The sequence below is a fragment of the Ochotona curzoniae genome, unplaced genomic scaffold, assembly GCF_017591425.1.
Source record: "Ochotona curzoniae isolate NIBS_2020 unplaced genomic scaffold, NIBS_Ocur_1.0 scaffold_461, whole genome shotgun sequence".
Taxonomy (NCBI): Eukaryota; Metazoa; Chordata; class Mammalia; order Lagomorpha; family Ochotonidae; genus Ochotona; species Ochotona curzoniae.
In genome coordinates, this window is record NW_024467120.1 from 12,069,010 (window position 1) to 12,094,834 (window position 25,825).

At 51.0% G+C, this 25,825-nt stretch overlaps 1 protein-coding gene, 9 non-coding genes and 2 pseudogenes across 10 annotated transcripts; 10 read left to right on the forward strand and 2 right to left on the reverse strand.

The window, feature by feature from the left end:
* Positions 1-231: 231 nt before the first annotated feature.
* TRNAT-AGU lies at positions 232-305 on the reverse strand. Its single transcript has one exon. It is a non-coding gene; the product is annotated as a tRNA-Thr (tRNA).
* A 7,355-nt stretch (positions 306-7,660) lies between these two features.
* On the forward strand, positions 7,661-7,733 carry TRNAR-ACG. Its single transcript has one exon. It is a non-coding gene; the product is annotated as a tRNA-Arg (tRNA).
* A 280-nt stretch (positions 7,734-8,013) lies between these two features.
* TRNAV-CAC lies at positions 8,014-8,086 on the forward strand. Its single transcript has one exon. It is a non-coding gene; the product is annotated as a tRNA-Val (tRNA).
* Positions 8,087-10,775: 2,689 nt separating this feature from the next.
* TRNAA-CGC lies at positions 10,776-10,847 on the forward strand. The gene has a single exon. It is a non-coding gene; the product is annotated as a tRNA-Ala (tRNA).
* A 490-nt stretch (positions 10,848-11,337) lies between these two features.
* Positions 11,338-11,411, forward strand: TRNAI-AAU. Its single transcript has one exon. It is a non-coding gene; the product is annotated as a tRNA-Ile (tRNA).
* Positions 11,412-12,287: 876 nt separating this feature from the next.
* On the forward strand, positions 12,288-12,359 carry TRNAP-AGG. Its single transcript has one exon. It is a non-coding gene; the product is annotated as a tRNA-Pro (tRNA).
* Positions 12,360-13,995: 1,636 nt separating this feature from the next.
* On the reverse strand, positions 13,996-14,068 carry TRNAK-CUU. Its single transcript has one exon. It is a non-coding gene; the product is annotated as a tRNA-Lys (tRNA).
* Positions 14,069-16,806: 2,738 nt separating this feature from the next.
* Positions 16,807-16,894, forward strand: TRNAY-GUA. The gene is given in 2 exon segments: positions 16,807-16,843; positions 16,859-16,894. It is a non-coding gene; the product is annotated as a tRNA-Tyr (tRNA).
* Positions 16,895-18,747: 1,853 nt separating this feature from the next.
* LOC121147756 lies at positions 18,748-19,866 on the forward strand (annotated as a pseudogene).
* Positions 19,867-20,593: 727 nt separating this feature from the next.
* LOC121147757 lies at positions 20,594-21,060 on the forward strand (annotated as a pseudogene).
* Positions 21,061-21,492: 432 nt separating this feature from the next.
* On the forward strand, positions 21,493-21,581 carry TRNAY-GUA. The gene is given in 2 exon segments: positions 21,493-21,529; positions 21,546-21,581. It is a non-coding gene; the product is annotated as a tRNA-Tyr (tRNA).
* A 705-nt stretch (positions 21,582-22,286) lies between these two features.
* LOC121147697 (activator of basal transcription 1-like) lies at positions 22,287-24,454 on the forward strand. Its single transcript, XM_040967589.1, has 3 exons — positions 22,287-22,738; positions 23,221-23,420; positions 23,512-24,454. Exons 1-3 carry the CDS (start codon positions 22,462-22,464, stop codon positions 23,890-23,892), a joined length of 858 nt encoding a protein of 285 aa, XP_040823523.1. The 5' UTR covers positions 22,287-22,461; the 3' UTR covers positions 23,893-24,454.
* Positions 24,455-25,825: the final 1,371 nt, after the last annotated feature.

Sequence of the window (25,825 nt, forward strand, 5' to 3'; positions counted from 1 at the left end):
TTTGATGAACAAAATGTTGTTCCATGGAATAAAAACACAAGCGCAAATCAGGAAATGGGGGAATTCTTTTTCATAATGAGAGACTGGCTAGGGAACCCTTTTTGCCTATAACAGAAGTCACCTCTCATCGAGATAAATGAGTTTGAAGAGTCACTTTGGGGACAACAACCTCCAACATACAATTAGCCTGACCTTTATGGTTAGAATTCTAAAGAATGGGAAAATGACAAAAGGCCCCGCTGGGATTCGAACCCAGGATCTCCTGTTTACTAGACAGGCGCTTTAACCAGCTAAGCCACGGAGCCGCCATGTCAGCTGGCCTCCTCGTGGAAAGGAAAGGGATGATGTTTGCTTTTGTTTTGTGCGTTCTGTTCCTCTGTGACTGAGAGCCTGTTGCACTCCCGCTGCTTAACAAACCATGTATATGAGCGAACAGTTAGGTTCAGAAAAACAGCGTCAGGCATATCTTGGCCCAAGGTGTGCGCGGCGTCTCCGCCCAGGAGTTGCTGAAGCCGGAGGTCCAGCCGCGGATCTCGCCTGGGGTGCTGAGGTCTGGGGGAGTAGGGGCGCCGAGAAGGAAGTGGCCGCAGGTTCACCCGGATTCCTCCCGGCACGTAGGACCAGGCCCTGCGCGGAGCAAGCCGCCTGTTCCTATTGCAAGGCTTGGAAATGAAACTGCAAATTAATGCAAATCTTCGGCATTCTCCAACCCGCTCCTTCCTTAACACTGAGCTACACCTGGCTTATAAAACAGGTGAATGGCATTCCAGCGGGGGCCTGAGTGTTTGCACGGGTTACCAACTTTCAGTTAAAATACATCTGCCCCGGAGAATGTAATTAGAACAGATGGAAGTTAGTGAAATCTGCAGACTTTGCAATAGTTGTAAAAGTCAACTATCAGGTTGTGTCATATAAAATGCTGCTAAAACAAATGTCCAAAAGTTGCAAAAGTCTAATGACCTTGTTGTGTTATCAGTCATTGATATCTTTTTTTTCAGTCATTGATATCTTAATGAAAAAGACCCAGAGGTCTAAAAGGTACAAATATTTACAAAATCCTTCATGACCTTCCTGAAGTACTGTGTGCAGTAAACACGTGCCTCTTGTAAATGAATGAATTTTAGGGTTCCATATTTCCCCCTCAACTATAGTTTTGCATACTCCTCTTAAAGCATACTCTTATTATAAATAATTTGGGAAGAATGTGGTAAATTTAGGTTATTAAAAGCAAGACCTTTTTCCTGTAATAATGCTTGGCCACATATAATAGGTCAATTAGCCTGGCTACTTATCACAGCTAGATTTACTTCTCCATGGCTACAGTAAACAGCACCCTTCTTTCCTAACCAAGCTAAGCAAGAGATGACTTCAAAATGTATAGATAGATGGGTTAGGTCATCAACATATTCTAACAGGAAATCACTGTCACAACATGCCTGTGAGTACAGAAAAGCTCAGTTCGTGGATGATTTAGGAATAGAGAATCCCGTTGGCTGACATCCTACAGGCTGTCTCTGTGGTCCACTTTCCTGGAAACCAGCAGAAAGAGGAGCAAACTCGGCAGCAGGAGGCCCAGTAATGTGGATTCACACAGTGATCTGCTCTCAAGGGGAGCCAGCAAGACCAGTCCAACCTCAAACAGCACCTGCTTGCAATGTGGGAACCAGGGAACCAGGGAAATGGCTGCTTTCCAAGAGCCCCCTCAGCTCCACAAAGGGCCAGGCCCCTGGAAATGGAACTACCCCGCGAGTGGAAGGCCTCCTGGTAGACCTCAAACTAAAAAGCCCTTCGCTCTACCCAGCTTCTAAAGCAACCATTGTTATGGAGGGGACTGCCTAGGCTCAGTGACACTATAAAGTAACACTGTAAATTTACATTAGAGACACTGCCTGTTCACAACTAGCGTCTTAATCAGAACTTCTCTCTGTCTAGTCAGCTAATGGGAGTCAATGGGATGTCTCCCCAAGGAGGTTCACATCTCCCTTATGAGGTTTCTTCCAGTTCCCCTCAGATGGCCGGAGCTCACATACACCTGCTCTCCTTCTCCAGTCAATGTGATTCACAGAGTACTCCGCAGCAGCCATCCCCTTATCTATACACAGAATCACAAATGAAGGGAGGAAAAACAAAGTTTGTGCCTAGTGTTCCCAGAACCCTAACCAGAAAATCTCCCACCAGGGATTCTTACCCTGTACTCCAAAAGAGAAGCATAACCTGCCCCCAACCTGCTCTCTGCATTTCCTTGTTCCCAGAGACCAAGATTCACAAAGGTTGGAATGAGAAGGATCCCTCCAAGTGATTTGAACCTTTCCCATAGGAATTAGATCTTGATCTCTTGATAGGAATTAGATTAGATCTCCACACCCACTGGAAGCCAGCAGCAGCTCTGGCCTGGGAAAGCTAGACCTTAGTTCCTGATCCTTCCACCCCACTAAGAGCAAAGCTCACCTGAATCTATCAGATTCTGAGGGAACCTGAACCGGACCAGCTCAACTGCCTGACCTGTCTAGGGTCAAATGGAATGGTTTGCCAGAGAGGTCCTCTGGGACTTTGGGTCCACCCAACCAGTCATTGCGAAGAATGGTACCTGGACTCCTAATGTGAGGCAATGAGAAGGGGGGATATTCCAGGTTAGCTTGTCATGAACTTGACTTTAACTGTAAATGGTCTAGGTAACACAGGAGGTACGGTTGTCTCACAGTGCTTCCCTTGTTAGTAAAACTGCCCTATTATTAGTCCATGTGACATCACCTTTTGGGGTACACAATGAAGATCTAGATAGTATACTGAACCCAGAGGATCCATGAAACTAAAAATAAAACAGGCTGCTATCCCACAAGAAAACTCTCAGGATCCACCAATGGACCACCACCAGTATATGTCAAGATGGCCAGAGAAAATAACAACTGTGGAAGAGAGAAATGGACTTACGTCAGGTGATGGAGCTGGGTAGGTAGATACAGGCACCCCTAGGGTCTGGCCATGCTCCCTGCAATGTGGTCAGAGAGTATTGTCACGTCAGAAATGGCCAAATCCAGCACGCCAAGGTTGAGGTGCTGTTGCAGGTAGATTGCCAACCCAACCACCTTTGACATGAGACTTGGTATACGGCTTGAAATGGAGGAATCCTTTGACCACTAATCTTCTAGGTACAAAACCCCTGACCAAGATCCTTCCTCACAACCTTCCTTATGGCTGAGTATCCTCACATGACAAGATGCCACCAGCAAGTTTAACAAATGAGATTCTGATCAAAATTTAAAAATTGGCAGATGTTTAGACACCAATTGTTCAACACCTTCAAATCGAAATTGGGAAGGCTGTTGGATCCTTCTACCCCACTAAAAGTGAAGTTCACTTAAACTAATTGGATTCTCAGGGAACCTGAACCAGGCTTGACCTGTCCAGTGTCAACTAGAATGACTTGCCGCAGAGATCCTCCCGGCAATATTCACAGGACTGGGTGGTGTTTATTCACAACACTTGGGTGGTGTTTTAGGGTGACCCAAGTAGCCTGTATGGGAATGGGCCTTAACTATATGATTCTTACCAATCAGACAAACAGGCCCAACTTAAGGAAGACTGAAGTTTTACGAGAGGCAGGGTGTGTGAGTAATCAAAATTATGCAAATTATGCAATACTGACAGTCAATACCTCAGCTCCAAATGGAAGAAACCTTCTTCACCTATCCTGGGAGAACTTACTCCCAGTTTCTGGGTACATTGAATTGTTGGGTCATCTTCCTAGCATTTAAACATCATACCTCAAGGTAGGGACAGGAGTCCAGTCAGGGTTGCATGCCCAACTACCACTTGGTTTCTTTGGCCTCTGGTCTGTAACATAGACACCTCACCCAGGCTTTGCCATTCACCCCTCAGACTGGAGAAGGTGGGGATCACCAAGGCATAGGCTGTTTGCAACAATGTCAAGAAATATGGGAGTGGCAGGCAGTGTCATTTTCCATATGCCTGGGAGAGAAACTGCATGATACACAGGGGGAGAGACCACCATTATAATAACAGTTTCACATGACAACTTGGCTAGGTTAGGTATTTAGTTATTTAATAGCACAATAAATAGATAACACAAATCAAGATACCTCTATGATGTCCTTTTGTAAAAGTGGTTAACATTTGCTGTCAGTTAACTTGAAACAAAGATTACCCTCAATGGAGGTGGGTCTTACCCATCAGCTAGAATGCTTCAAGAACAGGTCAGGCTTTTCTGAAGAGGAAGTTTTAAAGCATTAGCTTCTGCCCGCATTTGCACCTGCTAATTTTCTCACTAAGTTACAGACCTGCCAGGCTCATTTTGAATTGTGTAAGCCAGTTCCTGAAAGCACACACTCATACACATACATGTGACTCACATATTCACATATATGCATTGTAGTACTAACTCAGACTTTCTTCTGGACTCTCACAAAATCATTGACGAAAAGATGGAAGCTAGGACTAGAACTTCCAAAAGAGAAAACTCAATATGGAGATTTTCAACTCTTGTGCCACCTGGCTAGCAGAGCTGAAAGTTTTGGAGCAGCCAAGAGAAGGTTTCAGATCTACATGACAAAGGGGAGGTGGGTGGAAGCTCTGAGGAGAAAGGCTGGGCCTCAGGCCTCCAGCCACGTGGGGCGAGGCTTGTTCTGCAGGTGCCTCAGGGCAGTCCTCCACCCCCCCCCCTTTCCCATTCTGCGTAAGGACAGCAGAATACAGGAAGAGGGGTCACAGTTATCTTAGTTTTTGAAAACTCTGGGATAGTTGCTCCAAACTCTTGTTTAGTATTCACTTCTGTACCCAACACAGAAAGTGATCTGTTAACTTGGATAAGAAAATAAAGTTTTATTTTGAACAATTTGTTACTGGGATTTTCTGTTTTCTTTTTAATAAATGGAGGCAACAAGTTACAGTGGAATTTCAGCCCTTGTGAATATTATTATTGGAAAGCACAAACATTTTTGCATCAAAATACAATTGCTACAGATTTGTTAAAATATCATGTATATTCATGGCTGCTTCGAAATTAAGTATTACACCATCTTCTGCTTTAATGAAGGGCCACAAATATTATGTCATAATTTTTAACTATTTTGATACAATATTTTAGTGTGATTCCTTTTTTAAAATCTTAGGCATTTCGCTCTCTTCCATTATATTTAAAGTTTCAATTTAAACTGCAATTTGAGGCCATAGTATTACCACATCAAAATTAGACCAGCGATGCTGAGGGCCAGCTGCTGCCATTAGCCTACCAGGGAGGAGAGCCATGTAGGGAGGCATTGGGTTCACCGCACCTGCCACCTGGAGGAAGGTGACTCTGTGGTCCCAAACAACCTATTCCCAAATCTGCAATGAGCAGTGTGACTTTTAAAGGGGGGGGAAAATAGCTATGTGCAGGTGTGGTGGGAGGGTCGTCAAAGAAGGCAGTGGGTCCTGAATTTCTGAGGCAAACAGTGTAGGTCAAAGACTAGTAGTGGCTTTTTGTTTTTTTTTTTAATTTTAATTTACTTTCAAGATTGCATAGTTGACAGGAATGCACACATGTGTGGGTCCTCAGGATAGGGAGGGTCAGTTCTGCCCGCAGCCCCCACTAGCTCACGCAAATCAAACCAACAGGTGCTAGCCCAGACCAGCCCAACCCACCACAGGCCTGGTCTTTACACACACCAGCAGGTGCTGTGGCCTAATTATGGCAGGGCTACCCCCCAGTAACCTCACAGGCCCATGCTCAGCCCTGGTTTTTGAGTTCGCTGGCATGTGCTGCAGCCCAGCCAGGTCCATCCCACATGCTGTCTTGCTCTCTAGCACGCTCATGGGTGCTGCAGTTTAACTCATCTGACCCATCCCCAAACGGGCCCACATGTACACCAACGGGTGCCGCTCCTTGTCCAGCCTGGTCTACTCCCAGCCCCAGCTCTCCTGCTCACTAATAGGAGCTGCAGACTAGCGGCTGAGTACCCATAGTTCCCCTACCAGGCCCACTTCCAGCCCTGTACTGTCGTCCAGCCTGACGTGATTCACACCCAGTCCTGGCATCTGCCATTCTTGCCTGGCTGGCTCGTAACTCATTTTGGGTCTCATGCCCACCAGTGGATGCGGCACCCTAACGACCTTTGTTAGTTGCAATGTGGAAAGAAGGGAAGGAAAGCAGCATTTGTTCCAACAGAGACGAGTGGCACCTGTGGATCTCCAAATCCAACTTGGTGGATTGCTTTCTCAGTTTAGCATAGTTAAAAAAAAAAAAGTCAGGAAGCACGGGCAAGCCTAACAAACCTTATTCCTAGCAGAACAAAAGCAAAATGCTCTATTAAAGTGATAACAGAATGGAGGGTCTTGAGTGTGCCACTGGCATACAGGAAAAACCGGCCTTGCCGTTCAATATTTTTTTTTCTCTCCTTTCAGTCTTGAACAAAGCAAGGGGCGGGGCGGTGGGTGGCTGAGCTAATAGGAAAGCGATACAGGTTTTAGCTGGTTAGCAGCGTTCCTTAAAACTGTGACAATACTGGTGGCGCCCTCTGGTTTGAGAACATCACTCTTGGCCCATTGCTCAACTGGAAAGAAAGTAAGAGGGCCTCTCCCCATCTAGCTGGGCTGCCCAGGCTCCTTCGGGGTTAAGGTAAATATCCTGGAAGAACTGCGAGGCTGAGGTGCGGGAAGCGGGTACTTGCCTTCGTTCTTCCAGGCTTTAGACCCGGCCTTCAAGAGTGCTGTGTAATGGCTAGGGAGGAGGTTCTGCCTGAAGTGTCATGTGTCGTCGCTAAAGGCTGCTAAAACTTTATGAACTGAAGGCAATGATTTTCTAATCTCAAAGCAGTAAAGTTGCCCTCGATTTACAAAGCTCACCAGACACTGGGCTAAGCACTTTCAATGAGACTGAGAAAACACACATTTGTAAGCAGCTGTGTGGGTTCCGAGCCTGTTCGCACCCCCAAAATATTCCCCCTGGCAATTCCTGGCTGCAGCTCGCCTCTTCCCCTCCCCGAGATCCTCCGTTACTTCTCGCTCATTCCCTTTTCTGCTCCCTCGCTCCAGCTCCTGTCTCCTCACCTTGTCTCCCAGCAACTCCGAACATTCTTTATTATCTGTCTCGGTCACCGCCAGGCAGTCTTGCGGGGGCGCAGGGAAGAACAACTGAAACTTAAAACCTTACGAACGCCCGAATGAGCGCAGGGCTGGAGGAAGGACACGGGACGGGGAGAACGCGGGCGGCTCCCCTTGCAACGCTCTCAGTCCCCGGGCTGGTGCAGCGCGGCCAGGCAGCGAAGTCCACGCGGGGAGCGCAGCCGGGCGGACAGCGCAGGCCCGGGCAGCGAAGTCCACGCGGGGAGCGCAGCCGGGCGGACCGCGCAGGCCCGGGCAGCGAAGTCCTCGCGGGGAGCGCAGCCGGGCTGGTGCAGCGCGGCCGGGCAGCGAAGTCCACGCGGGGAGCGCAGCCGGGCGGACAGCGCAGGCCCGGGCAGCGAAGTCCACGCGGGGAGCGCAGCCGGGCGGACGCGCAGGCCCGGGCAGCGAAGTCCACGCGGGGAGCGCAGCCGGGCGGACAGCGCAGGCCCGGGCAGCGAAGTCCACGCGGGGAGCGCAGCCGGGCTGGTGCAGCGCAGCCCGGGCCAGGGTCGCCCGCCGCCGGCGTTCTGAGGAGTCGAGCAGAGGAGGCCGTCCGCTCGGGCCAGTGGCGCAATGGATAACGCGTCTGACTACGGATCAGAAGATTCCAGGTTCGACTCCTGGCTGGCTCGGCGAGGTGTTACATTTTTGGTTCAAGTGCAAGCATTATCACTTGTTTCGCTAAGGGAAGCTGTGAGAATGCAGGGCTCCGGGCCGAGCGATCATACCCGAGGGGCCAGTCCGGAAAGTCAAAGTGCTCTTATTTTTTAGGTTTTGGGCGTCCAGTCCTTCGGGAACCACGGAGGGACCACGCAGGCGTTGGGCCCTGTTCCGGCCCCTGGCTCCCCGACGCCTGGACGCCCGCCCCACCGGGAACCGTGAGAGCTCCGGCGCTTGCACAAACGTCAGCTCGTTTCCGTAGTGTAGTGGTTATCACGTTCGCCTCACACGCGAAAGGTCCCCGGTTCGAAACCGGGCGGAAACAACCTCGGTTTTTGACCCTTTCTCTCCAAGAGTTCTGGTCCTTTTCTAACAAATGCTGCTACAGTTCAGCTTTTGCGGGAGCCAAGGTGTAAGGAGACACGGCACGGGGCACCCAGCCGACACGCTCGCTGGAGGCGGACTGGGCCGCCTGGAGCGTCCCCGAGGCAGCCCTACCAAAGCGGCCCGGCCGAGGCGCCTTCTCCGCGGCTGGTGGCCCGGGACCCCGCCTGGCGTTGGGCCTAGACCCGGCCCCCTGCCCGCCTCCTGCCCTTGGGAGCTGGCTCTCTCGCACGCGCCGAGGCCCACGCTGCGCCCGGATTTCAGCTATTTTTCACTTTGAAAGTGGGTACTCTTAAGTGGTTGTCAAATTATATAAACAGGCTATTGTAACTAATTACAGAACTAAGGAAGAAGATGGCTCTTTTGATGTGATGCTATGCAAAGTTGAGAAGTTTGCTGTTATTCCATGACATTCCAAAGCAGTGGGGTCTCGCACCTTGCGGGCACTCCGAATGTCTCGCGGTACTCACCTGCTACACTACTGCTTTCCCTGTGCACACGGACTAAGAAGCCCGAAGTTTTGGTTCGTTCTTCATTCTCCTGCACCAGCAGCCGGAGCGGAGTGACCCAGAGCAGTCAGGTGTGCAGGTGCACCCCGCCAGCGGCCTCCCAGCTCTTGGGGCACCCCGGGGTGCAGTGGGTTCGGCTGGCGGCGCGCAGCGGGGCCGCCCCGCGGGCAGTTGCAGCCCCTGCCTGCGGAGGGATAGGGAACGGTCCCAGCCACTGTCAGAGCAACTTGCCTTTCGGGGCGGGGGGGATCCTTTTCCTTTCCCACACGGACGCCATCACCCCAGTCAGGTCTGGGGGAGTCCCCGGGGCACGCCGACACCCTGGCTCCCACGCCGGAGAGGAGGGCTGTGTTGTTTGCCGCCTAGCCTAAGGCCTCTGCGGTGCCCTTGGTGGTCATTACGGTTAGAAAGCACTGGGAGCCGGTGGGGGTGGGTTTGTTCTAGAGATCTTGAAACTCTTAAATATATATATATATTTGTTTGACATTTATAAAAGCTGTCTTAGGCTTACAGAAAAGTTGGGCAGAAAATATAAAGTTCTCGTGAGCTCTCTTTTTGCTGAAATTAGGATACACCCGAGTGTAAATTTTCTGCAGGTTTGGTCAAACGCATGTTTTCCATGGTTAGATAATATCCATCACTCCTGTAACATAATATGACGCTTTCATTTCCTTAAAAATGTCTGCCCGAGGCGGTTTAACCGCACTAGCCTCCTGCTTCCCCAGTCCTGCTTGACCTCATGGAAGCGCGGCGAGGTTTCACCATGCTGAAGTCTGATCCTCACTTGTGTATGTGCCTTCTCTGACGGAGAGCTCGGAACAGTCACTCCTGGGCGTCCTGAGCTGCTCCCCAAAACGCTGGATTCCCGTTTATGATGCAGAGTCACTTATTCGGGTGCAGAATCCCTGTAGTGACTCTTGATCCATCGTGTTAACCGATCCCGTGTACATGAAAACCCTCCGTCGGTGGATACAGGTCATTGCATTCTTACTCTCAGTGCACTCGTTTACATTTCTTTCAGTGATCACGCTGTGGTTAATTTCACGTCAACGCGCCCACAGGGGCAGTCAGGGCCGACACACTGCTCCACCAGGAGGGAAATCATTTCAAGCCAGATGGAGAGAGACACCAAAGCGTCAGGACGGGGGGTGCGCTTTGTTTTATTTCAGTGAGCTTGTGCTGGTGGTGACCCTGGTGTGTGCGGGAACCGGCACCGTTATCACTCCGAGGTCGGGCCATGCGTGTGGTGCTCAAAGGGTGGGACAGAGAAAAGGTAATTCACCCGGTGGGAGTGTAGAGGAACAAAGTGAGGAGAAACGGGAGGCCTGGGCAGGGGGTACGCATCCAAGGAGCAGTTCTTAGATTTAGTCACTAATTATGGGGTTGCAATTGGACACCAGGTTTGTGAGGTAGGAGGCAAGGTCCCATCCTCTTCTGAGAGAGTGGAACAAGCTTTCATCCAGTGAAGAAAAGACGAAAATCCCCTATGGAAGAGGGAGCGTCTCACTCCAGAAATGCGTGCTGATAACCCAGTCAACACGAAACTCAGTCCAAAGCAGAGCCGAGCAACATTCTGTTGGTCCCAGCACCTCCCCAAAAGTCTATCTTTATATGCAATGGATAAAACCTGCAAATGCGTAGACAGACTTGCTCTTTCTTTACCATATATAAACATATACTTTACCATGGAGAACGATGCGAAAGGAACAGTCGCCTTCCATATAAACTTAGTTATCTTTCCTTTGGACTGAAACAGGACGGACCTCTTTTAGAGAAAGCGGACGCCATGCGAGTGCTTGCTTGTACGGAGGCTTTTAACTCACTTCAGAGACACACTTTGCACCCACTGTGGTGCAACCAAGGGCACAGCTAGCTGTTGGGTTAGTAGTGCTTGGTTTTAGCTGACTGTGAAGAAAAGGAAAAAGAATTGTTTCCATCAGCATCCCGCTCTCCTTGTGCGATGGGAAGGATGCTGCCCATCAATTATTTGGGGATTTTATTGGACTCAGGAATATTTAAGTTTAGCATTCAGCACATACAGAATTCAGGCGGCTGTGTACAGGAGAGATGGAAATGGATGTCATACAACTCGGGAGAGCTGGGAGACACACCTACAGGGCTGGGGATGTAGCTCAGTGGTAGAGCGCATGCTTCGCATGTATGAGGCCCCGGGTTCGATCCCCGGCATCTCCAGTTCCTTTTCCCAGCATGATGGAAATTGTTTTTGGGTGGTTAAATCTTTCCCTTCCTAATTCACTAGAATAAAAATCAAACATCTTACCGGGTCTGTTATCCTCCACCTCACTTACTATCTTTCCTGTTATTTTAGTCACTATTAACAGCACTGCATTGGTGTTGAGTTATTGCAAGACGCATGAAGATGGCTGTACGTAAAACAGTGGCCTTGGGATGGGGGAAAGCCTGCCCAGCAGAAAGATGACGGAAGAGGAGCAGTCCGGAAAATGGCCGGAATTAAACGGCAGGACACGGAAAGGAGTTGGCTGAGGCGCTTAGTGCAGAGTATCATAGAATGCAAGAAACTGGGCAAATATCTGGTAAAAGATGAAGCCAAGCTTGAAGTGAGCAAATCTCATTGCTTGAGTATAGTTCAGCTGCTACAAAATCTTCCAATGAACAAAAGGAGAGATTCCTTGGACCACTTTCCAGGGAGCTCATACCGAATGGCCGGTTAGCTCAGTTGGTTAGAGCGTGGTGCTAATAACGCCAAGGTCGCGGGTTCGATCCCCGTACGGGCCACACCTTTTCCTGTGGTCCTTTGACACTTTTTTTTTTTTTTTTAATCTTTTTAAAAAGCGTTTTTACCAATTCCCAGAAAAGCAAACCGCTGGAGGTGCAAGTACAAGACGACTTGCAATTTCCCCTTGAATCTGAAACAATACTGCTGAAGCCAGGAACCTCGCCATCCAGAACTTCCCAAACCATCCATCTAGAGACGCACAGTGGAAACAGCGCCTTAGACACCGGATTTAAACTCCTCAGTGGCCAAAATAACTATTACATCACCATTTCGCTTAGTGGTCAGGAACAGTCTCCAGCGGGAAGGCTCGGCTCCCCCGCGTCCCCCGCGTCCCCCGCGTCCGGCCGAGCCCAGACCTGCACTCCCGCTGGCCGCCGCCCGGGGGCGCCCTGCTCAGGCCCCGCCGTCCCCCGCGTCCCCCGCGTCCCCCGCGTCCACGTCCGCCGAGCCCAGACCTGCACTCCCGCTGGCCGCCGCCCGGGGGCGCCCTGCTCAGCCGCGCTCCCAGTGACCGGTCCTTCCCCGCTCAGACCCGCCTTCCAGATCCTTCCTCCCCGCGGTCTGCCCGCCTCGCCGCTCTGTGTTTCGCTGTCACTCCAGAGTTGATCGAGACACAACTTACTGGGTCCCTGTTGAACATTCTGCCCCCCGAAATCTTAGCGAGACCCCGACCCCGCACCTTTCCGGGGTGCCAGGACGGGTTAGGGGTCTCCGTGGTCCGTACCGGGATGGGTGGCCTGGAACTGCAGACAAGTTCTGCGCGCCACCTCCATCTGCGAGGTGTGTAAATAAAGCCGCGGCCAACGATTTCATGTGTAAAATAGAAAGTAATTCAGCGTCTATTTAAGGTATCCTGGAAGTCACAGTCGCCACGCGGCTCGTTGGTCTAGGGGTATGATTCTCGCTTAGGGTGCGAGAGGTCCCGGGTTCAAATCCCGGACGAGCCCTTCTTTTTCTGATACCAAACTTCACAAGGTGAAATTTTAGATGCCGCCTAGAAAAGCGGAAGAGTAGTGAAGTTGATGTGTATTGGGTCCCGCTAAGGAGACTGAAATCACGTGTGATTGGAACTTCAGCCGCAGGTTGTGAGGAGTTGTTCGCGGGGAAAGCGAGGCGATGGAGGCCAGCGTTCCGGAGAGTTCCAGAAGTCCGCGGCGGCGGTCGGAGGGGCCGTGCAGGACATCGGGTCGCGGAGGCCGGGGGAGGCTGGGGGCGGTCGGGGGAGGCTGGGGAGGCCGGGGGCGGCTGCTGGGGAGGCCTGGGACGGCTGGGGAGGCCGGGGGAGGCCGGGGAGGCTGCCGATGCCCGGGGGGGCGGCCGGGGAGGCTGGGGAGGCCGGGGGAGGCTGGCGAGGCCGGGGGGCGGCAGGGGGCGGCAGGGGCAGGCCGGGCCCCTCCCGGAGCCTCCTCGGCTCCCGCCGCCTTCCCCCGGCTTTGCGGCTCCGGGGGCTGCGGCTTCGTGGCGCCGCTGAGGGGACCAGAGGCGGGGAGCACTGCCCGGCTGAGGAGGGGCAGCCACAGGGCCTGGACCGTCCAGGGCCGAGGTCTCCCCGCACCCTCAGGTGGGCGGCTCCAGCATCGCACACCCATTTCCTAGCGGGTTAGCACACCACCAGTGGGGAACATCTGACCTGCAGGTTCCAACAAGGAGGGCTCAGGGAATGCTTAAAATCCTCAAACCCTTGGTGTCTCTCCTCCGCTTTCCAGAGGCACCCCACCTCCTGGCTTTCTCTCGGGAGGTGCTTCCCTTCCCTCTCCTCTGCTCACCTGGTCCCTTCCCAAATAAACTTTTCTGTCTGCAACAGATTCCCGGCTTTTTATGTCTATACTAAGCTGAGGAAAGAACCCTCCGGGCATTTCTGGTAACAAGGCCCACACAGGAAGCTGGTGATGGCGGAAAGCTCATCTCCCTGGAGTGGGTGCCACCTGTGTGTGCCAGGAGAGCGCATCCTCCTGGAGTGGGTGCCACCTGTGTGTGCCAGGAGAGCGCATCCCCCTGGAGTGGGTGCCACCTGTGTGGGCCAGGAGAGCTCATCTCCCTGGAGTGGGTGCCACCTGTGTGCGCCAGGAGAGCGCATCCTCCTGGAGTGGGTGCCACCTGTGTGCGCCAGGAGAGCGCATCCTCCTGGAGTGGGTGCCACCTGTGTGGGCCAGGAGAGCTCCCGCCTGGCTGGCAGGGTCTCCGCCACCTACAGACTTGCCCCTTGGCATCTGGCCAGCTTGTGCCATCAGCCCAGGACTTCGCCAGAGGCAGTGTGCTTCAGAATAACACCAGGCCTTGCTCACGGGCTCCAGGCCACCCACGGCCCTCAGAGGGGAACCTGCGCCCCCGGGGCCTCCCGGCTCTGTGGTTTTTAACCTCTCCCGTGGAACAGCAAGGAATGTGCCACTAGGGGACGCTAGACTCACCCGAAGCCATGAGTCGTGGGACGCCCACGGAGTCTCCATAGTCGCGCTTCCACCCCAGAAGCTCTAACCAAAAAAATAATAAAAAAAAAACTTGGCTTTGCAGGACCCAGCCACTTGTTTGACAAATCTCTGAGAACAGCCCGCCAGAGGGTCAACTAGTTAAAAGAAAAGGAAGCGCCCAACGTGGGGCTCGAACCCACGACCCTGAGATTAAGAGTCTCATGCTCTACCGACTGAGCTAGCCGGGCACCTGAAAACGCTCCTCTCCCCTGACATATTAGAAGAATGTGTGATTTATTATTCTTTAAAACTAGGAAATACAAGATTTAAAATTTAATCAGATCATTTTCATTTCATACACAATTGAGATGCAATTCAAAGAACATAAACATTACCTGAAATTATTAGCCTACATCCCATCCACTTTCTCTATATCTTCCCTCTTTTCCTCATTTTCACCAACTTGTGTCAAGAGCCAATAAGAAATTCCCGTGAACTAAACCAGGTTCTCTGGATAACGGCAAGAGGGACCCAAACTCCAACACACTCTGAGCCCAAACTAGACGTCCACAGGGTGGCAAGCAGAGTCCTCAACATCCCAGGCCTGCAGCCCAGAAAGGATAAGGGGCTCACTGTCTCCCATGCCGGGCCTCAGGCTCCTGGAGCTGTCAACTGCCAAGTCCTGTCTATCCTGCCTGTTGTGTTCAGAAAAACCCTCCTGGAACGAGAGAAACAAGGGTGAGGAGAAGGGGTCGGTTCATATCCGACGGCCTACAAGGGAGTGAAGGAGGGACCCAAATGCCGGGTCCAAGCGACAGGTGGAATCAATTACGTTTTCTGGCTAAGACTGGAAGAGACATGTGAGAAATAACTTTAGGTCAGAATGATGACTTTGTAATTTTGTAACAGATAAAACTATTAGCTGACTCCGTGCGTTGTTTAATTGCCCTCAGATTTTACAAGACTAAACTTACATGCAAGGTTGCTCAGTGGTGGGATCACAGCACAAAGTTCAGACGATAAGAACAGTTATGGCATGGCAAAAATTGGATACACCTGGCTGTGCCAGCGGAACCTGTCAGGAGCCCTGGATATCCAGTCCTGACTTACAGACTAAATTGAGGCCATATCATTGATATCCTCTGCCATCCAAACCTTTTCGTTGTTTTTCTTGACCCGGGGAACTGGAATATTACCTCTAACATGTTTCATGTTACATCCAGTTTTTAAATGATTTTATATTTTACCCATTGAGAGCAACAGCACCTGAAGTTTGGCAATGGGAAACACAAGTTTGAAGTCAGGCGGACTTTCTTGAGTTTTGAAGTGTTGCTGGTTCTTACACACGAATCACTGTAGGTGAATTTGACCACAGAAGTAGCTTTCCCGTGTGCCCTGAGACAAACCGTTCCCCAAGTCCTTAAAGACAAAATGACTGATGAACATGCTTTTGGGGAGTACCATTTCCACAATGAATGCAACATAAGCCTGCCCTCGAGAAAGGTGCCACCTACAGGGCGAATGTGACCCATTTAACATAAGTCAAAGATTCGGTTGTCCAGCATTGCCAAATGAAGATGCTGTTTGCTTCCTGAACCGAACAACCTCACAGTGGCGGGCTGGATACAGGAGAACTGCCGTGAGTGAACCAGGTGTCCAACTATCCAGAAACCCACTCGATTTCTGCTATACAAACTTGTCCTGTATGAAGACTTGAAATGAACTGCTTCTCCTGATTTTGAAGAGCCTGCGGCTGTTTGGCTAAATACCAGCTGAGCTACTTAAACACTGCATTTCTGAACGTAAGAGATCTGTAGTGACATCTCCAAGGCCAAGTCCCACCCTGAACCCGGCTCAACTAGTCTGTGTCTCTTGGTAGGACATTTTCCTGAAAAGTACAAGGGAGTCCTTGATGAGGGGAGATGAAGCGGGCATAAGCACAGAGGATGACTTGGTCCGCTGTTGCTGCCATCAAAAATACCACAGGCTGGACATGTCCACAGGCGAAATGTGTTCACCGGAAGTGCCGGAAGCTGAAGCCAAGGTGCTTGGCTGACGTGGGTTCTGCAAGGGCTCTCTAGTTGCTTCCAGACAGCTCTTTTTTTCTAGGACGCCTAGTGAGAGGGGAGAGAAAGAGCTAAAACTCTTAATTGTGTTTTTATTTTGCTTTTTTAAGAAGGCTTGTTTGAAAGCCAGAGCCACAGAGAGCTAAACAGAGAGGAGCCCTTCCACCTGCTGGAAGAGGTCACTCCTTAGTTGACCCAAATGGCCAGAGCTGGCCCCAGCTGCAGCCAGGTGCAGGAGCTTAGTCTGGGTCTCCCACGTGGTGGCAAGGCTCCAAACACTTGGGGCATCTTCTGCTGCTTTCCCCATGTCACTTCAATTTTTTCCTTACTTCGAACATAGCCACGCTATGGCTGGGGTTAAGACCTCAACACCTGAGTTTTCAGGGGACACAATTCAGCCCATAGCTGGAACTCTGTGATATTATGTGGATTCGAGTTTCTGTCCATCGTTTCTGGGTCATAATCCCCCCCCCCCCCAAGGCAGGCCATGGAAACTCGAGAAGACCTCGTCATTCACAGCGCCCCGTCCCACACCCCTCCAGTATGGACTGCTTAAGAATCTGAACCAACAGCCCTTTCATTATTTAACACTTTCTCCTGTCCTGCTTCTGGTACCCATCTCCTTAAAATCACAGATTACAGAATTTCCAATCCCATTTGCAAATGGAGGTCATCACTGGTTGTTTAATTCACCACAACAAAAGATAATTCGCAGGCCCTTCTCACTTTCTAGTATCTCCTTATTATACCTTTTTTTCTGCAGCCCCTGGAGCGTCGGTGCTCTGCCTGGTGACGGAGGACGCGGCTGGATTACAAGGGACGATGCTAACAGCGGTCAGCGTGACTGAACAGACCTGCAGCCTGGGCGCCCAGCGTCCGGCAGAGATGGGATCGGCAACAGAAGAGCTGCACTCGCGGTTCCTTCGATAGCTCAGTTGGTAGAGCGGAGGACTGTAGTGGGAGTTCCCGGTCATCCTTAGGTCGCTGGTTCGAATCCGGCTCGAAGGAATTCCAAGTTTTTGTTTTTCACTTCGCGAAGGCACAATCCGGTTACACCCGCCTTTCCCCACCGGCAGGTAGGTTATCTGTTTTCACGTTACACCCGTCTTTGATGAAAATATACTTAAAACCGTCCTCTACACACGGTGAACCTAAAATATTTTTAATCATGATCCTTTGCAACAATGTTTCACATGTGCCATCAAACTGCAATTTCAGAGTCCAGTCCGTTGAGCTCCTTGCCCGGGGGCCGCGGATCCCGGGGGGCCGCCTGGCTTGGTGGGGACGGCGGGGGCGTCTCCTTCGGACGGGCGGTTCCCCAGTCCAGCTCGGCCCAGCCCAGCTCAGCTCAGCCCGGCCTCGTGGAGCGCGCGCGCCCCCTGCCGGCCGCGACTCTCCAGCTCAGCCCAGTCCAGCTCAGCCCAGTCCAGCCCAGTCCAGCCCAGCTCAGCCCAGTCCAGCCCAGTCCAGTCCAGTCCAGCCCAGCACAGCTCAGCACAGCTCAGTCCAGTCCAGCCCAGTCCAGTCCAGTCCAGCCCAGTCCAGCCCAGCTCAGCCCAGACCAGTCCAGCCCAGTCCAGCCTAGCACAGCCCAGTCCAGCCCAGCTCAGCCCGGCCTCGTGGAGCGCGCGCCCCCTGCCGGCCGCAGCCCCGCCCTGCGCCCTTCTTTGCGTTGTGACGTCACCGGGCTCAGAACATTCGGCGGGATCAAGATCCCTCCCGGGAGAGAAAAACAAAGAAATACAAAAACACCCACACAATTCCCCCAAATGATCTTAATATGCTTCAAGTTCTGAAAACATTGCCGCAGAAGGAACAATCAAGGCAGAAGGAAATCACACCGAAAGAAGGAGGAGGATCCGTGTGACCCCCTTCCGCTGCCTGCGGGAGAGTTGATGCCGAAAGCTCAAGTCCGCACGAGGACAATGACGGAGGTGTTGAGGGAAGGATTGTCTGAGCGCAGTCCTCAGAGGACGCAGGGGACCTCGCTGAGCTTAGCGGAAGCTCCCAACGAGCTTGTTGCGTCCTGAAACCTAGTTACAGCCAAAAAAAAACAACGATTTTTCTTTCCAAAATTTGATCACTGTAACCCAAACGTACTAGATGGGCCTAGTCTGAACTCCTGGCTGGCGCACGAGCGCAGTGCCCTTCGCTGCTTAGACATAAAGGAAGAGTCCAGGCCTTCCCGAACGGCGGGTCCCCGCTCTGACAGAGCTGCCCCCCACGGCCGGGGGTTCGCGTCCTGAGGGGAAAAAAAAGGGGGTAACTGGAGAATGCGGGCATCGATCCCGCTACCTCTCGCATGCTAAGCGAGCGCTCTACCATTTGAGCTAATTCCCCAACTGGCCGCACCGCACGCCCGCTTCATCCCTTTTGAAACCTGAGCCAGGAGTCCGGCTCTCGCCCCGAGAGCGCACGGTGCACGCGAGCCGGAGCGCAGAGTCCACAAACACCTGGGGGGGCTTGAGAGCAAGAACCCCACCCCGAGGTCCTCGAAAACCGGGCACCAGGAAGCCACTGAGGGCGAAGTCAGGAGGGAAATATCAACACAGAGAAGCAATGAGGCTCAAATCCAACTACCCAGGAATTTCCACCAATCTTTGCCCTGACCAGTCGCTCAACATTTCCTTCAATTGGCCCGAGAGGCCCAGGTGCAGATTCGAACCTCCTTGAAGTTACACTTTTTGCCCGGCTTCCCGTGTTTCCGCCGGCAAGATCAGGAGAGGCCGTGCATTGCTTTATTTCTGGGTTCCAGCAAAAGACCTACAAGCCACTTTTCCAAGGTGAACACAGTGTAGCAGATTCAGAGCAGGAGCCCTGCAGAAAGACAAAGGCAGGAGTTGCTGTTTTCTCCTGGGCCGATGGAGGCCCAGGTACCAGGTGCTGTTTCGGGTGCTAGGTGCTAGGTACCGTCCAGGTACCCTCCAGTTGTGCGAAGGGAGACCCACTGGGCATGGCCGTAGGAATATCATTTGAAGAAAGCCTTATGAAGTCCCTCTCCCCCATCTGTGTCTTCAACTGAAATTTCATTATGAGGGGGTTCCTCTTGTTTTTTGCTCTAATATTTTCTAATTTCTGTGAGATGGGCAAGATGATAACTGAAATGCAGAGTTTCGAAATATACATAAATACCCTAATGTTCTTCATAGTCATAAACCTCTGAACTGAGATAGCCGGATAATTATATAGAACCTTCCAGTGTCGAAGAAGACTTCTCTAAAGTTGGCTGCGGGGGCCGCCTGAAGGGCGCGGGGGCTGAGCGGCGGGAGGCGGCAGGTGCGAGCAGCCCAGGGCCCCGCAGCGCCCTCCTTCCTCCGGCCGCCCAGGACCGTGGAGGACGGACGTGAAACCAGAGTGAAGAAGCCGAGGAGTGGTCCTACCCTATGAGGCGGGAGATGCAGGAAATTTTATCTGGATTGTTCTAAGGCCCATATTCTGCTTTTAAAAGAAAGCTACTTATACTATGGAAATATGGAAAAACCCATATAATACACATACGACAGAATATTGAAGCAAACTTCATTAAACCAAATTTTCAACAGTTATTTAGGTATTTAATTTTGGATATTGCAGATAATCCAGTTGAAAATAGAATACGTTGTTTCCCCATGACTGAAGAATTTATTGATGGGAGTTTACAAAGTGGAGGAAAAACGCTTGTGCCTGGACACGCAGGGATCCCCAGAAGTGCTGCGTTTGTTATTGCATGCATTATGGAAACATTTGGAATGAAGTACAGAGATGCGTTTGTTAATGTTCAAGAAAGGAGATTTTGTATTAATCCTCATGTTTGATTTGTGCATCAGCTTCAGGAATACGAAGCTATCCACCTAGCAAAATTAACAATACGGATGATGTCACCACTTCAGATAGAAAGATCATTTCCTGTTCATTCTGGAACCACAGGCAGTTTGAAAAGAACACCCGAAGAGGATGATGACTTTGGAAACATGCAAGTGGCGACTGCACAGAATGGCTGATGCAAGCAGAACATAAATAGTATGTTTAAAGCGAAGGAAATTGTGACAATAATGAATATATATATACATTTATTTTAAACTAATAATTTATGATTTGTAAAGAGGTATTATTGCAAAAATGCACTTTTCATACTTGAAATTTGTATGATATCGTTATTAGTTTAAACAAATGCAACTTAGGGGCAATTTGTTTATAAAAACCTGGGTAATTTACAAGGAGAATTTCCTAAAAGTTTGTTTTAAAAATTTAGTTTTTGTTGCACATATTACATTTTTAAGATAAAGTTATAGTTTAGTTGTAGGGTGGAGCCTCTTACAAAAACATTAACAAAATGCAAGAATCTGCCATCTTCTTCAGTCCCTGCTATTAATAATCTTTAAATCATGAAGCTAGGCTACTATTGTTGCTTTAAGATAATCCGGTTAACCTTTACATTTTTCTGTAATTTATTCTAAAACCATAAATTAGTTTACATTGAAAGTGGGAGAGTTTAAAGAAACCATAGTAAATTATTTGGAATGTGGAATCATTTAATTTTTATTGTCTTTATGATTCTGTAAGATTGCTCCAGTTCAAGCATTTCCTGGAAGATGCACTTCATGGGAAAAGTGATTTGTAGGAGACTTTGGATCTTTTGTTCTGTTTTTACTTATACGTATAAAAATGATTCTAAGAAAATCAGTTTTCCTTTCGGCCAGAGCCGTCATCTTGCAGTAATCCACCAAGATGACGACCACAAAGGGGAAGAGGAGAGGCCATGTTCCATGTTCTCCAGGCCTGTTAGGAAACATGGAGTTGTCCCTATGGCCACATACATGCACATTTACAAGAAAGGTGACATTGTAGACATCAAGGGAACGGGTACTGTTCAAAAAGGAATGCCCCATAAATGTTACCATGGCAAAACTGTAAGAGTCTACAATGTTACGCAGCATGCTGTTGCCATAGCTGTAAACAAGTCAGGAGCAAGATTCTGGCCAAGAGAATAAATGTGTGTATTGAGCATATTAAACACTCTAAGAGTCGAGACAGCTTCCTGGAACGGCTGAAGGAAAATGATCAGAAAGAAACCCAGGAGAAGGGTACCTGGGTTCAGCTTTAGCGCCAGCCCGCTCCACCCAGAGAAGCCCACTCGGTCAAAATGGGAAGGAACTGAGCTGCTGGAGCCCATTCCCTAGGAATTCACGGAATAACAAGAGAAAGAGAAATAAAGGTCTCTGGACTCTTGCGAAAAAAAGAAGAAAGAAAAACAGGGTTTTTGTTGTTGTTGTTGTTATTTTATGCATGAAGAGATAGAGAAGAGTTTTTACCTTTTTACAGTTGTCTAGCACAAATAGAACTCCTTCATGCATCATTTTTCTCAGTCCTCTCTTGAGGTGCTTCCCCGATGGGAATGTTTTCCATACATTTCCTGGTTATCGAGAGGTAAGATGCAAGGTAACCTATTACATCTAGTTACTTCGCTTGCATTCCTCTCTAAATTGTAATAATGCAATAAAAGCTTGGGGTTAAGGGGAAGGATGGAAATTAATAGGGAAAAAAATTTGCCTGCCGAAACACGAATGCAAATACAAACTGTCCAGACGTCTATTATGCTGGGTGTTCTAGGGGTTTCTTCCACGTGCCCTTCGATAGCTCAGTTGGTAGAGCGGAGGACTGTAGTTGGAAGTTCCCGGTCATCCTTAGGTCGCTGGTTCGAATCCGGCTCGAAGGACACAGTTTTGAACCACAAAGACATTTCCCGTACCGGCCTCATGGGCCGGTATTATTATTTGAACCCATCCTACTTGGAGGAGGGCCGTGCACGACGGTGCCACGCGAGGACCAGCGGGGTCGCGGACACGGCCTCTCCGATCAGGGCGGGCAACCCCGCCTCTGTGCTTCGGGCCCCTTCGGGTTCAGAACGCGCCCCGGTCAGGGTGAGGGACACGTGCGGGGCGAGGCCCTTCAAACACGGCATGTGAAGGGCCCTCGGCGGTTCACTTCCTCGGCGCCGGGACGCTCCCTCGCGGGCAGCGCGAACGCGGGAACCGGAGGAAAGCGGGGGGTGAGCGAGCGCGCTCCAACCTAGCAGAACTTCAAAGTAAAGCTAATGAAATCAACATTAAACTACTTTTAAAACCGCATTCAATATGCTCATGTAAAACTTGCACATTAAAGGTGCTAACTTATAAGTTCTAACGGGGAGCGATCCATTCCGTCAGAAGGAATCAGATCCCGGTTATCCCGGTAAATCGGTAAATCGCTATTTCGGTTGCTAGGATACGGAAAGCCTTCCCGGAAGACCCGCGGCACACGGCACGTTACGGCGCATCGGGCATACGTCAGTTCCGGTTCTGCTGAGCCACCACTGAGTGGCGTCCAGACCGCTAATACTGGGTTTTCATGTTTGCTCCAGCCCGAACCTCCCTTGTGACCTCACACACCTCTTGGGTTATACTGTGTCCCGCATCGCCTCGGCTCTGCCCTTAGCTGCGTGTTGTCGCAACCGTGTCGTCACTGTCTTAATCCCGCCCCTCGCAGCGCGCCGTCGCACAAGGCGCGCCTCATCTCTCCGGCACTTTACGGTTGTCGTGCCCCGTGCATCTGCCAAGATGGAGGAAGACGAATCGGAGAAAACCGGTTCGGAATCTGAGGTGCTAGAAGAGTCGGAGCAGGAACCGGAGGAGGAGGAGGAGCGGGGGGAAGAGGAGGAGGAGGTGGAGGAGGAGGAACAAGAGGAATCCGCCGGACCAGGTCGCAGCAAGAAGAAGCGGGTGGTCCCGGGGATCGTGTACTTGGGCCACGTCCCGCCGCGCTTCCGCCCCTTGCACGTGCGCAACCTGCTGAGCGCCTACGGGGAGGTCGGGCGCGTGTTCTTTCAGGCGGAAGGTAGGTGCTGGGTCGGCGGCGTGGGCTCGCGGTGCCGGGCTCGGAAGCGGGCGGGGGCTCGCGGTGCCGGGTCCGGAGGCGCCTAGACCTGCACCGGGGGTCCTTTGCGTTCTGAGCTCGCGTGCCTTCCCGCCTGTCGGTGTGATGATCAACAGTGCCGTGGTTGTTACAGTGTCAGAAACTTGCATTACAGAACTGAACGTGAACTTTGGGCGACTTGGTTCACCACCATCGCATACTGTCACGCCACTGGAGCTGAGCTTGGGGGCTCGTGCAGGTGTTCTGTAGTACTCAGGGCAGACCTCAGGGGTTGGAATTTGAGAATATGAGGAAGCGAGACAAAGGAAGGAGTGTGTGAGGCAGAGGGCGTGCTCCCAGGTCATTCCCTCTGAAGCGCAAGATAGGATCTTAACGTGGGCCAGTGGGAGGTGCATGCGGGATGCTGGGTCTCAGAGTTCATCAGTTCTGTCTTTGGTACGCAGACCAGTTCGTGAGACGCAAGAAAAAGGCAGCAGCGTCCGCAGGAGGAAAAAAACGGGCAAAATATAGCAAAGACTACACAGAGGGCTGGGTGGAGTTCCGGGACAAGCGAGTCGCTAAGCGGGTGGCAGCCAGCCTGCACAACACACCTATGGGTGCCCGCCGGCGCAGCCCCTTCCGGTACGACCTGTGGAACCTCAAGGTGAGCTAAGGCCTGTGTGCCAGCTTCTCACCCTCCCCTTGCCAGCTCTGCCCCTCTCCCTCTGCCTGATAGTCCCTTCTTCTTCCCACAGTACTTGCACCGTTTCACCTGGTCCCATCTCAGTGAACACCTGGCCTTTGAGCGCCAGGTGCGAAGGCAGCGCCTGAGAGCCGAGGTTGCCCAAGCCAAGCGGGAGACTGACTTCTATCTCCGAAGTGTGGAGCGAGGACAGCGCTTCCTTGCTGCAGATGGGGACCCTGCCCGACCTAATGGCTCCTGGGCATTTGCCCAGCGGCCCACTGAACAGGAACTGAGGGCCCGGAAGGCCGCCCGGCCAGGTGGACGTGAGCGGGCTCGTCTAGCTTCGGTTCAGGACCAAGCACGCTCCAACCGAGGGCTCCTGGCCAAGATCTTTGGAGCCCCTGCACCTTCAGAGAGCAAAGAAGGCCCTTCACTACCCAGGGACTCCTGAGGGGTGGAAGACACCCTCCATTCCCAGCTCTGCCTTTCTTGCTCTACCTCACACAGCAGAGACTGTCTGCACAGGTGGACTTCTCATCCGAGCAAGAGTGTGGTGAGGACCAGGAAATAGAACTCTCACAGGCCTCCACTTTCCGCTGTGACTTCTGGCTGCCCGTCTCCCTCCAAGCGTGCTGGCCTCAGGAAGGGCCTTTATTTCTAATTAGAGTGATGGCTGCTTAGGCAATCAGATTGTATTTGCATTCTGAAAGTAAGGATAGAGGCTTCTTTTTTATTAAGCAAAGAGTAACCGCAGCTAATAAAGTGGGACTGGGTTGGCAACCACCTTCCAAATTTGTAGCAAAAAAAGACTCTTTACCATTTTGTTTTAGCTGGTCCCCATTGAGCACGTTCTCAAGCTTTATCTTCTGTTCCATTGGTTTCATTGTTTTATCTTCTTGTCTCAACTCCCATTTTAGCTGAATCCTTTTTTATTTTTCCCTCTGAGGGTTGGGAAGCCCTCCCAAACTGAGCAGGAATCCTGAGATTGAAAGGTTACAAAGCACCTTACAGGATGAAAGAGTTTCTTAAAGCAACTGGCATACTGGATTCTAGAGCAGAAAGGGCAAAATGGCAGAGTTACAGCAAAGTGTATTCCACACACAGCCCTTGAAAAGGTGAGGCTTGGGGATGGGGTTGTGGCATGGCAGGGTAAGCTTCATTTATGAACCAGCTCCCTGCTAATGTGCCTGGAAAAATAACAGAAGGTTGCCTGAATACTTGGGTCCTTTCTGCCTGTGTAAGTGACTATGATAGAGGTCCTGGCTTTGCCCTTGTCCAGGCTGTTGTGGCCTTGGGGGAATCAGTCAGCAGGTTAGAATACATGTCTGTCTCCTCTCCCCAACTCCCAACCACAGCTTTTGAAATAAATAAATCTTGGGCCTGGTGCAGTGTTCTATCGGCTAAAGTCCTCACCTTGTATGCGCCAGGATCCCCACTTCCCATCCTGCTCCCTACTTGTGGCCTAGGAAAGCTGTTGAGGATGGCCCAAAGCCTTGGGACCCTGCACCCGTGTGGGAGATCTAGAGGAGGCTCCAGGCTCCTGGGTTTGTTTTGGCACAGTACCATCCATTGCAGTCACTTGGAGAGTCAATCAATGGAAGGAAGATCCTCCTCTCTCCTTTTCTCTATATATCTGACTTTGCAATAAAATTAAATCTTTATTTAAAAAGAATAAATCTTGAAAACAAGGTTTTGTACATTTACAAGTTAATGGAAAGCTTAGTGGCAGCTTCACATTTCAACATTCCTATACTGTTTTCCAAACTCAGCCTTTGGGAAAGGTTTGTGATCGTACTTGAGCTCTATGACTGGAGCGTGGCTTTGGGGAGGCTGGCAGGTCAGTGTCCTCCAAGAGGACATATGATGGTGCCGGAGGGGGCTCAGTGGCAGTGCTGCAGTTGGCTGTCATACTCTTAGCCTACTTGTTCAGCATTTAACTCTGCTTTTCCTGAACTGCTCTGGAAGTAACAGACAGTGGGGAATAGCATGGCCAATGGCAGTAAGCGCCTTATGTCCCAACAGACATAACCATTGTGGTAGATGTAGAGGCCTCAGGCATGGTATGGAGAGCTCTTCTTGTGGATCCAATTTGTGATTAGTCTTCAAATATGGGCCAATCTCCACTATTTTCCAGATAATTGCTGGAGGGTGAGCCAGGAGGATGAAAGCAGAGGTCTAGAGGAACTTGGTATGCTCCTGTGTTTGAAAAGATTGCATGAATGGTTTATCAGATTCAGGCCACTACAAAAAGCCTGGAGAGGAATAGGGAAGTTACTCCTCAGGTGTACTTGGAAGTACTGGACTTTGCCAGTAGGTGAACAGATCTATCCTGGGACCTTGGGGAATCCATGTAAGCCGCTAAGAGGCATGGAGGATTGTAAGCA

What these genes read in the sequence shown, in the direction of transcription:
- LOC121147697 (XM_040967589.1), top strand. Translation starts at nt 22,462, where the DNA reads ATGGAGGAAGACGAATCGGAGAAAACCGGTTCGGAATCTGAGGTGCTA. An exon ending in CGTGTTCTTTCAGGCGGAAG is followed by an intron (nt 22,739 to 23,220) that starts GTAGGTGCTGGG and finishes TTTGGTACGCAG; the next exon opens with ACCAGTTCGTGAGACGCAAG. An exon ending in ACGACCTGTGGAACCTCAAG is followed by an intron (nt 23,421 to 23,511) that starts GTGAGCTAAGGC and finishes TTCTTCCCACAG; the next exon opens with TACTTGCACCGTTTCACCTG.